This window comes from Vidua chalybeata, chromosome 5 (assembly GCF_026979565.1).
Source record: "Vidua chalybeata isolate OUT-0048 chromosome 5, bVidCha1 merged haplotype, whole genome shotgun sequence".
NCBI lineage: Eukaryota > Metazoa > Chordata > Aves > Passeriformes > Viduidae > Vidua > Vidua chalybeata.
Window position 1 is genome coordinate 3,970,891 of NC_071534.1, and position 12,662 is coordinate 3,983,552.

The window sequence follows — 12,662 nt, forward strand, 5'->3', positions numbered from 1 at the left end:
TAAAAAATTCTTGTAGCATCAACAGAAGGCATATTTAAGGGAAATCTTGCAAATACAGTTTGCATTTGGGCTCTTTTCCAAAAAAAGTAAAGAACCTGCTGATGGACTCTTACATCTGCTGAGCTTTATGGAAATAAGTGCATCAATGGGCTTTAAATTTTCCTGCAGTACTAACAGAACTTCAGCTTTGAGGCCATTTAGGGGACTTTCTATTTTGTTTGACTGCTACACTGTTGATTTTTTTCTTCATAAAAATTTCTGATAAATTTGGATTAAGAATCTGCCTGAAGTCAGTCTCTCACAGTAGAGTCACAGATGTGATTTATTAAACCATCCACCATGTCTGTGCTGTCCCTTTTTTTGCCTCATGAAACCAGAAATATTTACTGGCTCTATGTGGAAGTCTGCTAATTGGTCCCCCAACTTTCACAACTGATAGATGATGGTAGGAATATTTCAGGGTCCATTCTATTAACAAAAATTTTGTCTTGTTTTTAAGGCATAGTTCCAAGAACAATTAAACAGATGGTGGTGACGAACTTATCATTGACTTCAGTAATGTTGCCAATCACTGCCCACTCTCAAACCATTTGCTTTTGGGGAAAGGGGTCTGGAGGGGCTTTTTCATTTTGTTGGGAGTTTTGTTGTTGCATATTTTGTGGTTTGTTTTTTTTTTTTAAATAAAATTGCTTTAGCAATTCCCTTCTCAGTTGAATTTCACTGGTTAAGCTGAAAAATGGCCCTGTGTAATCATTGCTTTGCATTGACATGTCTCTGAGTAGGATTCTTTCTCCTTTAACAACTGGTTTGGTTATTTTTTAGGGGATTTTTTTGTAGCTTGCTTGTTCATACACAATATTTTAAACATTTGAGATAATGGAAATAAAAAGTCATCCTTTTCCCTGTTTTTGTTAACAGTTCTCTAAATAAGTGGATCAGGAGCTTTATCAACCTTTAAATGAAAGAACAAGTGTCTGATAGTTTTAACAGGTAGAGCCTTTTCAGAGCTTTCTAGGGATTTAGGTTAAGCTCATAGCAAAATACATTTTTGTTGTTTGAAAAACTCTTTCCTTGCTTCAGTTTATTGCCATTTTTATGCCTGAGGAATTATTAAAATTTTGACTTCTCTTTAAAATCTTCCAGAAGTACCAGGATATAGCCAGAGAGAAATTGCCATTATTTAGAAACAAATACATTTACCTAATATATATTTTGTATTGTGCAGCTTTGCACAATGTTGAGAAGCAAGAGGCCTAAAAATTCCAGTCATGTTGATGAGCCACATTTCTATCAATATGGTAGAACAGGATACAATTGAAGTCTTTTTTCTAGTGTTTTGGGTTTAAATATCTAAAAATAAAATTTTGTGTTTGAAAGAACTTAAAGCCTACTTAGAGCTAAAAGAACTTTCAGAATCCTAAACTAGGAAATACCAAAGTTAAGGCTGGTTGTGCAATCTCTCTGTTTGTGGACTTTTATATTGTGTGGTTTTCTTCTTTTGCAATAAGGACTTTGTTTCAGCTATCAAACAGTTGGAGTGGTGCTCACATCGAGAAGCTACTCAGTATTCTGGTTTTTTTCCTCATTACTCATGTATGGCCTTTGTTATATGCCACTGGAGTTCTGCACTAGAGTCAGAATTATTGTGTTTTCACGTTGTTTTCTCCAATAATCATCACTATAAAAGCTGGTAACTTGTGAACAAAGAGAACTGTTTTACCTTGCTCAGATTAGAAATATTATTCTTCCCATTTCACAAATTTGGATCCTAGGGCAGAGTAGTTACAATTAGAATGGAGTGTCTGACTTCATGTACTCAAGCCAAATTTTTCCAGTGTATTTATTATTCATAAGTTCCAAAACACTTCTGACAGACTCAGATTGGGATGATTGGTGTTTTTGCAGGCTACACACTCAAGTGTTGCACCCAGGACTAGGATCTCGACTCAGGCACTGGGAAATGAAGCACACACAGCCAGTGCAGCCACTTCAGATAACATTTCACAGCTTGTGTATCGTTGCATAACATCTCTGGGATGGAATTCAGCTTTCCAGGATAGTGTGCAGCTGTCTGCTCAGGTTTTTTATATTTTTCCCTTGTTGCAGTCCTAAACATAGCAACATAAAGGTGTCTGCCTGCCTTGCAAGACGTGGATACAGAAACTTCTTTTTCACATAGCCATGTGTGGATTTACATATTCAGGAGCAAGAGTCTAGACTATACATAGAGCAAAATACCTTAAGAAGCATGGAATCAAGAATAAAACACAAAAATTTCAGAATTGGGGTTTATTTATTTATTTTTAATACCAGCAATATAAAACAGTATACAACAACTATAAAACAGTTCCTAGGTACAGGGGAATCTCTAGTCAGTAGTTATTTCTGTATCCATTTTTACCAAGCTTAAAGACTTTATGCAGTCTGTGAAGAAATAGCTTAAAAAAATCACGTGTTGCAGGTACACTGAAACAAAAGCTTTGATAATGGAAATGTCTATCCAGAAGACAAAAATCTAATCACTGGAATAATGAAGAGGAAAAAAAATAATCCTAGAAAATGCCTTTCTTTTTAATAGAATCCTTAACAGAAATGATTGAAGTTGATAAGAAATTCTATATTATCGTAATAACTAAATTAATGTTTCAAATATTGAGGGGTTAGAAATTGTTATCTATAATTCTGGAAGATAGCAGCTGTCAGCTTCTGCTTATAAATAGTATCAAGTGTTCTAGTGTTAGTGAGGACAGGAGAAATCTATAGCCAAAAAAATGAAAATTGTAAGGCGGAAGCTTTCGAGTTGGTTCTGAAGTCGTGATTTAAAACTTAAATAGTGTCCTTCCTGAAATTCAGTCACTGAGCTATTAAAGGAGCTTCACAGATTTGGGTAAAATTTTTCAGTTTTGATTTGTGAGTAGCCTGCCTTTAAGAAATTCTAAAAATTCTAAATACTGATACCCTTAATAATTAATAATTTCTGTCAGTTTAGTTAAGTAATTTATTTAGCTTCCCATTCAATGTTAATTGGATCTTCTTGATTTCATAGCTGCATTATGTCATAGTTTTATGTAATCTTGTTAACAACATTGTAATTTTGGCACTTTTTTCTTTTAATGTCATCAATTCATTACTTGACTTTGTTTTTATTTTTTTCTGTTTTTTACAATAATCTCTTCTTACATAACTTTATGGTTGAAGCGGGGCCTAAAAGTGTCTTAATGTTTCCTCTTCTGTTTGGCAGTAGAAAAATTTGCTTTGTGTCTCTGATGTTTCGTGATTCATTTTTAACATGAACATGAAATTACCACTCTACACATGATACTTAGATGTGGAATTCTATTTTGTCAAACAGTCTGACAGAGTGGGAAGGCAGATAAAAGTAATCTGTTTATGTTTAATCCTGATAAAACCGGCAGTGTTTTCATGCTGGTAGAAAGCTTGCAGTGAAATTGTATTGTGTGTCTGTGAGTGTGCCAGGCTCCCAGGTTGTTATCTGCTTAGGTTCTCATTCTGGTTGTGGGGTTTTATGTGTTGCCACACACATAAGAATTTTTTTTTTCATTTTGTCTTCATTATTAATCAAGATGGAGGCCATTAATACTCTTTCTTACTACTACTATCTATGCTTTTTTCTCTTAAATACAGATTATAGGAGAATACAGTACTGAAGTGTGAATTTATGCCATGGTTACTTCAGGTATCTCAGATTTCCACAAGTTGCTGTGTTCTCACTGCTCCCTCGTTCTCACATGAATAAAAGAGTTCGGGGTGTGTTGTGCTGCCACAAGTTCAGGGATTGTTTCTCAGTATATTTCAAGTGTTCCATCTCCTCTGGACAGATGGGAGCATTGTGGAAGGAAGAATAGTAGGACTGTCCACTTCTGAAAGATTTCATCACCGACTGGGTGAGCTCTAAGCTCAGAGGTTGTTGGCTTTGGTCTTAGCTTGCTTTTAGCTGTGCTTCCTAATTTGGGTTGGAAATACCATTTAACCAAGGGGAGAAAGTAAATGTGGGTAGGTTTGAAGTTCAGCTAGGCTAAAGGTCTCTGGATCTGCAGTATCCTAACTTAAAACTGGAGTTAAGATGGGATATGTTGTGGGGTGGTGGTGTGGTTTTATTTGGTGGCACAGACTCAGTGTCCTTGCTCTGTGACCCAAACAGATTTGTATTTGTTGCAATTGTATTTCAAAATATTAGTTGTAGTTCTGTAAAATCTGAAATCTGTCATTCTTCTGGTTATCGGTTTACTTGTGTTTGTCACCGAGTTGAGGTAAATCAACAGCAGAAGCAAGCCAGTTTGGGTCTTGCAGCTTCTATTGGCCAGAAGCAGTTTGGCATTTCCAAGGGACTGTCAGCTTTCAGATTTATTAGATATTCATCAATAGTCTGTGACATGTCTGTTCTGTTGGCCAAAGGTGAAGCTGTCCAACCTGTGCTGCATAATTGATGGTACCACAAGCTGTGGTAGACATAAACAAAATTTGGGAAGATGGAGCAGATGGCCAAAATTTCATCAATACTCTTCTCCACTGGAGATTCTTTTATAAAGAATAAGAATCTTGATTAAAACAAATTTGATTTGTCTGGGATTCTCGGTCTGCTTGCTGTGCTGTTGCATTGAGGAATATGGAGTTACTTGTGATTTGGACGAGTTTTCAAATGTGTTTCATCAGAAGGATGAAAATTTTGCATAACAGGTTGGTGTTCTGGAACTTAGGAGTTGTTCACACACTTTTCTACAGGTCCATAGTTTATTACTGAACACCCACTGGAATATGCTAGAATATTAATGTGAATTTTGCATAACAGATCAGTGTTCTGGAACCTTATGAGTTGTTCACACACTTTTCTACAGGTCCACAGTTTATTATTGAACACCCATTGGAATATGCTAGAATATTAATGTGGATTTAAAATGCATATTTTAATATTTCTCTTAAAAGACCTGAGATTACTTGTGCAGTTCAGCTCTTACGTTGTACATTTGTAGAACCACAGGTGCATATTAAGTTACTTGCCTTTTTTAGGTGAATAATAGAAACCATCACACTTTTCAATAATCATAAAAAGGACAGCACATATTTTAAAAGTTAATTTTTGTATGTCTACAGGATGTCTGATTTGTGAGATATTTTAGACTTTTTGCCAATGTGCTGTGTATTAAACATTGGGATAATTTTTAGTTCTATAGAAGACAACACACAGCTTTAAATTTGGGAGAGGAATGAAGAAAATAATATACTTGTGTCTTGCAAGCAGCTGTACATTCATTTTCTTTCCAAACATTAACAAAGCCAAGGTACACTTCATATGCCACGGGTTTGGCTCTATGGAATTGAAGGAGTTATTGCTTTTGGACTCTCCTAATGTTAGGAATTATTACATCATCAGAGTCAGTGTTGCAATTGTTTTTGAACAGGTGCTCAACCCATTTCAAATGAAATCCATTTTCAAATGAAATGTAGCCACCACTATGGTGGAAGACATGGTAGGAACTGCCAATTCCTGGTAAAGTTAAGAGACAACTCTTGCCTGCAGTAGGGTAGGGAGGGAAGGAGGAGGAAACCCAGGATCTCCTGTAGAAAACAGTGAGCAGAATTATAGCAAATCTCCAGGGAAGTAAAGATGTGCATCCTACTCCAGCAGCTCTGATGCTCTGTAAGATAGACCTGAACATTCTTTGAAAACTAAAGAGATTTTCCTGCTTCCATATGCGTGCAGTGCTCCCTGCAGCATGCTGTAGTGGAGTCAAATGGATATGACAACTGAAATAAAGGACAGAGAAAAAGATTTCAAAGAAAAAACCCCACTGGTTTAGTGTTCTGAAGAAAAGGATCAAATACCTTTGCCTTAATTGACTATTTAAGAGCTTGTAATTTAAACTCTAAGGGATATGCCTTTGATCTTCTGTGATTTTATGGGCTCTGACGTGTCAGTTTGTGTTTCTAGATGGGGAAACATAAGATTAAAATAATTTTTAAGATTAATTTACAGGTCACATTTAAATATCTACCAGGAAGAATTGCTGTTTGAGAAGATGCTCATAGTTTGTGTTTGATGTGCATTTACAGTGTCCATATATGGGATTTGGTTTTATGATAAGGAAGAATGCCAAAGAATTGCAGAGCTCATGAAAAAGTAAGTGATGGGTAAACCAGACTTCTGTGCTTTTTTATGTATGCTTTTTTGGTACATACATGCACATTTTATGTTTTTAGGATTATTATACCTTTCTACTTTAAGCTTACAAACGTTGTTGCAAGTATCAAGCCTGCATTTCATAAAATCATAAATAAGTCACTGTATTGCAGTAATTTTTCCTAATTTGTAGTGCAGCTCTCCAGCTACATCAGAGTGTACCAGTTGATATGATTTATTTCCTGGTGACTCAGAAACCCATTTTGAAGAATTGTATTCTTTGGGGGTTTAATATATTTTTCAATTTGGGAAGATTTTATTTTTTAATATTGTTACCATTCTTTTTTTTTCCTTATATCAAGGTAAGTGCAGGAAATCATGAGGCCATGCTATACTAATACAATTTCTGTGGGTTTTGTCCAGTTTGTACAGCATGGCTGAATTCCTGCTTCCTCATTTCTTAGCAATAGATACAAAATTAACTTTGTTTTCAGAATTTAAAGCAAGACTTCAATTAGCTATTAAGTCATTGCTTTCATGCACATAAAAATGTGTTTTCCTAAATCTTAAACTTTAATTTTACAGTCCAGCCAGAGGTGAAGATTTCATCACACAGAACTGTGTTCTCAGCTGTATTTTTAACCTAACAATATCATATGGGTAGCTTTTTCAGCATCACTCTTCTCTTCTCGTGTCCAGGATGGACAGGGCTCATTCTTCTGCACTGTTTGCAGGGACACTTTTCTTAGGACTGTGTCCTGCAGGTTTTTATGTTTGCTTGGAGAACGAGGGAGCTGAAGTCATACAGATTTTATCAACATATGTAATCTACATTTTTTAGAGCTATAATGTGGAGGATGTAGAAAAGGGGCTGGGTAGGAACAGGCAGTGATTGGCTATTCCAGCTACCTGTGCTATATGGGGTAAGACCAGATAGGATTTGTGATAAAATGCTATATCTCTCCTCCATATATCCTTTTTTTGAAGTAATACCTGCTGCTTTTCATTTTGCAGTGACAAAACTCTGTGAAACACAGACTGTGACAGTGGTGTGGTTTTGTTCAGCGGGGTTTGTTGGTTTTGCTGTATATTCTACAGCTCTAAAATGAGTCAGCTGTGACCCAAGAAATAATTGATGGGGATGAATTTACAGAAATAAACAATGAACCCTAGGAAACCCAGGTTTTTGACAGCTCATTTTAGTTAACTAGCTCAAGTTTCAGTTGGTGGTGATTAGGTGCTCTCAAACTGGTAATTTACTACAATCAAACCTAGTTTTCAGAGGATTCATGCAAATGTAAACCATGTGTAGTGGTTTATAATAGCAGTATTTCATATAGATAAAAAATACCCTGTTGCTCAGCCAATTGGCTGTGTGTTTTAATTCTCAGCATTCTACAATAATAATAAAACAGCTGGGGCAGGAAATTGGTCATTTGCTAGTACTTAATGCCTGATTTGTGTGTGTTTGCCATCCTCCACCACCAGCAGAACTGAATAACACTATAAATTCCCTGTTCCTTCTGGGTATAGAAATTGTGACTCAGTTATGGAAATTTTATTCTATGGTATAGTGTATTCAAAATTGGAGAAAATTAATCTCATGTCAAACTATGATTTTATAGAGATCTTTTAATAGCGATTTTTTTTTACTGCATATTTTAATGTAGATGGGGAAAGACAATTATTTGAGTTTCAATTAAATATTGTACAGTAATTGTGGTTTTTATATTTTATTTATACTTTTTTTTTTCTCATATATCCTCCACCTTTCAGCCTAACTCAGCAGGAACAATTCAAAGCACAACAGGGCACAGGAACAGGGGTGTCCCCCATGATCATGAATTCTGCTAATAACAAAGAAGTGGATATCTTACGGATGCTTACTAAGGCCAAAGATGAGTATACCAAGGTGAGACTTGCTTCCACTTTACATTGTGAAACATAAAAGGTTTGATTTTGGGTTTTGAATAGTTTTACTCAAAGTGATTTTGGACAGTGTGCTCTCTTTGTGTAGAAGTGGCTGGTAAAAAAAAGTTTTGACAGAATTTGCTAAAAATTCAAAAGAAATTAATGCTGTCAATAACAGGTTCTGGAAGGAGGATGTGGATATGATTATTTGTTGAACAGCAGAGGCTGCCTTTCATTCTGACTCTTAGAGCTTTTGTGCCTGTTGAGGAGTACCTGCAAGCTGTGCCCTGTTTCTGGGTGAAGTATTTACCTGGTGATAGTTTCTGTGGTTTGTACAAAGGACTTGGTTCAGGAGACTTCTGACAGTGAAGTTACTGCTTTTAATTGTGGTTGTTAGCTCCTTTCAGGCATTAATGGAAGGAAATGAAAAGGTTGAAATGTAGTATGATTTCAGCCCATGTGCTGCTTTGGTCTTCTGAGGCTTCTAAATAAAGAAGTAACTAATGGACTAATAATGTTCTCTATTATTGAGCAATCAAAAACGTTTTACTTTGGGGAATAAAAATCTAATAATTTTAACTATCCATATATAAGCTGGAAATTGTTACAGAGCCTGCAGGTTCCTGCTGCTGTTTCCTGTATTGCTTATGTGCTGTCATGCGATAATACAGCTCCTAAGTGTTCCATAAGAGTCTGGAAATGTACATATATCTTAACTTTTTATCTCCTTAAATTCCTTGCATTTATTTCTTCTGAAATGTAGCTACTAATAAAATCCTCAGGAAGATGATAGCAAACTGCTTGAGCTAGGGTGAAATGGAGCCTTTTTCATTGCATATAGTTTCTATTGAAGCTTGGGGCCTTTGTATTTTCTGTAGTAGAGATTTACTGTATTATAGTGGACAAACACTTGCAAAACCCGGTATTTTTCCCATCTTTTAATACTGAATCAGTATCTAATCTTAGCATCAGAGAATAAGATTTGAGATGTTCTGAAATGTTTAAGAGGTTTTCATTAGATAACCTTAAAAATACTGCAAATGGAAAACTGGAAAAATATTAGGCTGTCTTCAGATTCTGTGAAAAGAGGGTGATAAATCTAAAAGATGTTACCTTCCATTTCTGCACTAGCACACAGAAATCAAGACAAAGGAGAGGAAATTCTGCTGTTTAAATAATAGCTTTTAGGACTCTTTTCCCATTAGAATCTTTTGCAGATTTGCTTCTTACTTTATCTTTAATCTTTCTACTTTTAAGGGATTGCCAAGGACATAAAAAATAACATGAAAACTTCCTCCTCATCTGGGACATGAGTGCTAGGAATGCCTGACCTCTTATGAACAGGATGTGTATGATTTCTTGTATTGCTAATAATATAAATTTCTAAAGAGTGTGATAAATAAAGGCAATGACAACCATTTTTCTATTTAATGTCAATATGTTTCAGAGCAGTCGTGCTTTTTGACTGGTTTATGACATCTACTTTCTTGTCAGTGTATGTTTTATTACTTACAGTCTGATGTGCTGAAATTAGTTATGAAATATGTTGTTCTCTTCTTTGAATTCTGTGTTTATTCAGTGAAGAGTGTTTTAAAGTGTTGGAAGCCGTAGAATAAGAGCATAAATTTTCAAAACTTGTAAGGAATTTTGCTCAGTTTTTAAAAACTGAGTGTAACTAATTTTGAAGTTCCCTGTTCCCAAATTGTTTTATACATTTGGAGGTTACATTACATGCAAAATAAAATACACAGCTTCCCCTTCCTTTTTGAAATGATGGAGCTGTAAGATGCTAAACCACCGAGGTTTTTTTTTTTAATGTACTTCTTACATACTTGCCTTCTCTTGACCTCTGGTAAGAAAAAGTTGGCCTCACTGACAGCCAGGGAGAAAACCAGTTGAAGAGTTGCAAGGGTACAGAACAAAGCATGACAAAATGGGTTTCTCCTTAACCATTGTGCCTTGTCTTGTACTGCAGGACAAGTTCTGGGTTGAACTCTGCTGCACAGTTCTCCTCCCAGCATTTAGCATTTTCAGCTTCATAGTGTGCAGGTGGAGTATGAATCTCACAACACAGAGCAGCTGTTTGCTTTGAATATCTGTGTCTACCAAACTTGCCAAAATCCTCTCAGTGATTTTCTTGCTCTTTTTGATCCACATGGACCATATGTGTCCAGTTTTGTTCCAGTGTTGCTGAGCCTTTCTTTGACTTGCTCTTAGAACCTTTTGATTACTTAGGAATCTTTTGTAGCAGCAGAGCTTTGAATAGGACACCTGACAAAGGGCAGACCTGTGAGGCAAGGCATATTGCCAGATGCTCTCTTGTTCTCTCACTACAGAGCTTGGTGGGATTTCTTTCATGCTGCTTTTTGCTGTTTGCTGATAATAGCATCTGATATCTTCTTTACCTGCCTACCTGGCAGTTGCTTAAAATGCCATGCTAGTGCTCCCAGCTTACTCATCAGCAAGGCTGTGCTCCCCATCTGCCAAAATGGCTTTAAATTCTGAGCTCCAATAGTTACAGATGCCTCTGGAATAATCACAAGCTTCTTTTCTCTCCCATGTGCTTCTGTGTTTGATAGCAACCTACTAGCCTTGTTATCAAGTCACAGCAATGATACCAAGTCAGGTCAATGTCATTCTTGTGTGTGCTGATGCTCATTTGGCTGAGGAATTTGGTCTAAAATATGCTCATGTAGTGATGACTCTGTTAAACACTGCTGCTTCTCACCTCATTTTTATATGCTCAGTTCTGTGATTATGCAGGGTATGACAGAGGAATCTAATGTACTTAAGGTTTCTGAAGAACTCAGCCTATTAAAATATCCTGAGGAAATAAGGGTATTATTTAAATTCTGCAAAACTCTCTGAGAAATATTCAATAGTATGTTATTCATAGTGTTAAAAAGTTTATGTGCTTTTTGCCCAAAAAGTTAGGCTGAAAAATAGCAATGAGAAGAAGATATGTTGAAAAAAAGGCAGAATCACTAGAAAGAGAACGGTTTGGAAGGAAAAAAAAAAAAGCTATGTAATCTTACTGAAGTGCAGTTTTGGTCCATGTAGGATCTGTCTAACCTGACAAACAAAGTGTTGAGGACCTACTAAAGCCCCTTAAGTCCCCATAAGAACTCCAGTTCTGGTTTACTGGGCAGCCCTGGAACCAGCATGTCTTTATTTATTGTTGCAATAGGTGTCAGAAATGGGTTCATTGATCAGCTTTCTATATTTGAGAGTGGGATTAGAATTAATATATAGAATTAACTTTGTGTTAAATAATTATTTTTAAAATCTTTCCAGTTTCTTGGTTTCAACTGTATCAAGTGACAGTGATTTCAAAGAGACTGTCTTCTTTTTTTACTGACAGTAGTGTTCTGTGTATACCCCATGCTTTTTAGTTTCATTGACTATATTCTTATATATAGCATCTTATTCACATTTTCCTTTTCCATTTACTATTTCTCTTTCATGGAGCATTTCATGTGTTTTTTTTCTGAATTGAATCTTTTTCATAATAAGAAATCCTACTGGTCCTACAAATTGATTAAATCTTTAATTACTTTTTGTGCTTGTACATGCATCCTGCAAGTTCCTACCATATGAAGATTTATGTAAAAGAGTTAAGAGTTATTATTCTACTTTTTGACAAAAGCATTTTAAATTATCTTTATGGGCACATTAATCCTTCATGGATCTAAACTACTTCTGCCTGTTGGATGCAGGAAAAGCATGTCTGTTGCTCGGTTTTTAAGGTGCTTTTAAAAAGTATTTTTTGTTTTTGAAGTGCAGGAAAAGCAGAAGGCCAAAAAGAGAACTGAGATTTAAATTAGAGGGAAGTCTCATACTAGGGAAATCTTGGAATCAAGTGTTCAGTTTTACATATGTCTTGTGGTTTTAGAAAATTAGGTTGCAGTTGCTACTGTTCTTCTAATAGTATAATACTTCATCATCAGTGCTGCAGTTAGTATTTTTGGTTATTGAATACGTATTTATGTCTCTTATTTTACTGTGGTTGGGAACTAGGGGAAAACATATAGTCACACATACTAAAAATCCTTTTTTCCTGTTGCAGTGTAAGACCTGCTCAGAGCCCAAACAAATAACCAGTTCCTCTGCAATCTATAACAACCCCAACCTAATCAAGCCCATTCCAGTGAAGCCGAGTGAGAATCAGCACCAGCGAATCTCCCAGCAGAGCAAGGTAAAGTCCGTGGTGGTTTCTGACTGCTGCTGCTGCACTGAGTGACAGGAACATTGATTTGAGGTCACTGCAAGAATTTGAGATGGAACCACTGTAAGGAATGATTTTAAAGCACATCTAGTCTGGTTTGTAAAAGCTCCCTAACCCCCACTGTATGATGTGGAAACATATAAACTACAGACATACTATGCTGATGCAACAAAGAAATACTGGTCTTTCAAAGTCCAGGTGCTGTTTTGGTCACAAGCTGATCTAGTCAATTGCAGGACCACACTTTTTGTGGGTTTTTGTTTGTTTGTTTGTTTTTTTCAGAGGAAATCATTGAAATAAAGAAAACTCTTGGTATATCTTCAAGCTAAATCACAGTGCAAAATCGTAAAAATTAAATTCAGCTGTCACCAGCAGAGACACAAGAAG

At 36.0% G+C, this 12,662-nt stretch overlaps 1 protein-coding gene across 4 annotated transcripts in view; it reads left to right on the forward strand.

Moving 5' to 3' along the window:
• The window catches only part of DCP1B (decapping mRNA 1B), a 39,009-nt gene that overhangs the window by 16,000 nt on the left and 10,347 nt on the right, over positions 1 to 12,662 (forward strand). For all 4 annotated transcript variants that reach the window (XM_053943269.1, XM_053943271.1, XM_053943270.1 and 1 more), the window contains 3 exons: positions 6,073 to 6,139; positions 7,916 to 8,051; positions 12,117 to 12,245. In XM_053943269.1, coding sequence (XP_053799244.1) covers positions 6,073 to 6,139; positions 7,916 to 8,051; positions 12,117 to 12,245 — 332 coding nt within the window. The remainder of the gene's footprint in view (positions 1 to 6,072; positions 6,140 to 7,915; positions 8,052 to 12,116; positions 12,246 to 12,662) is intronic.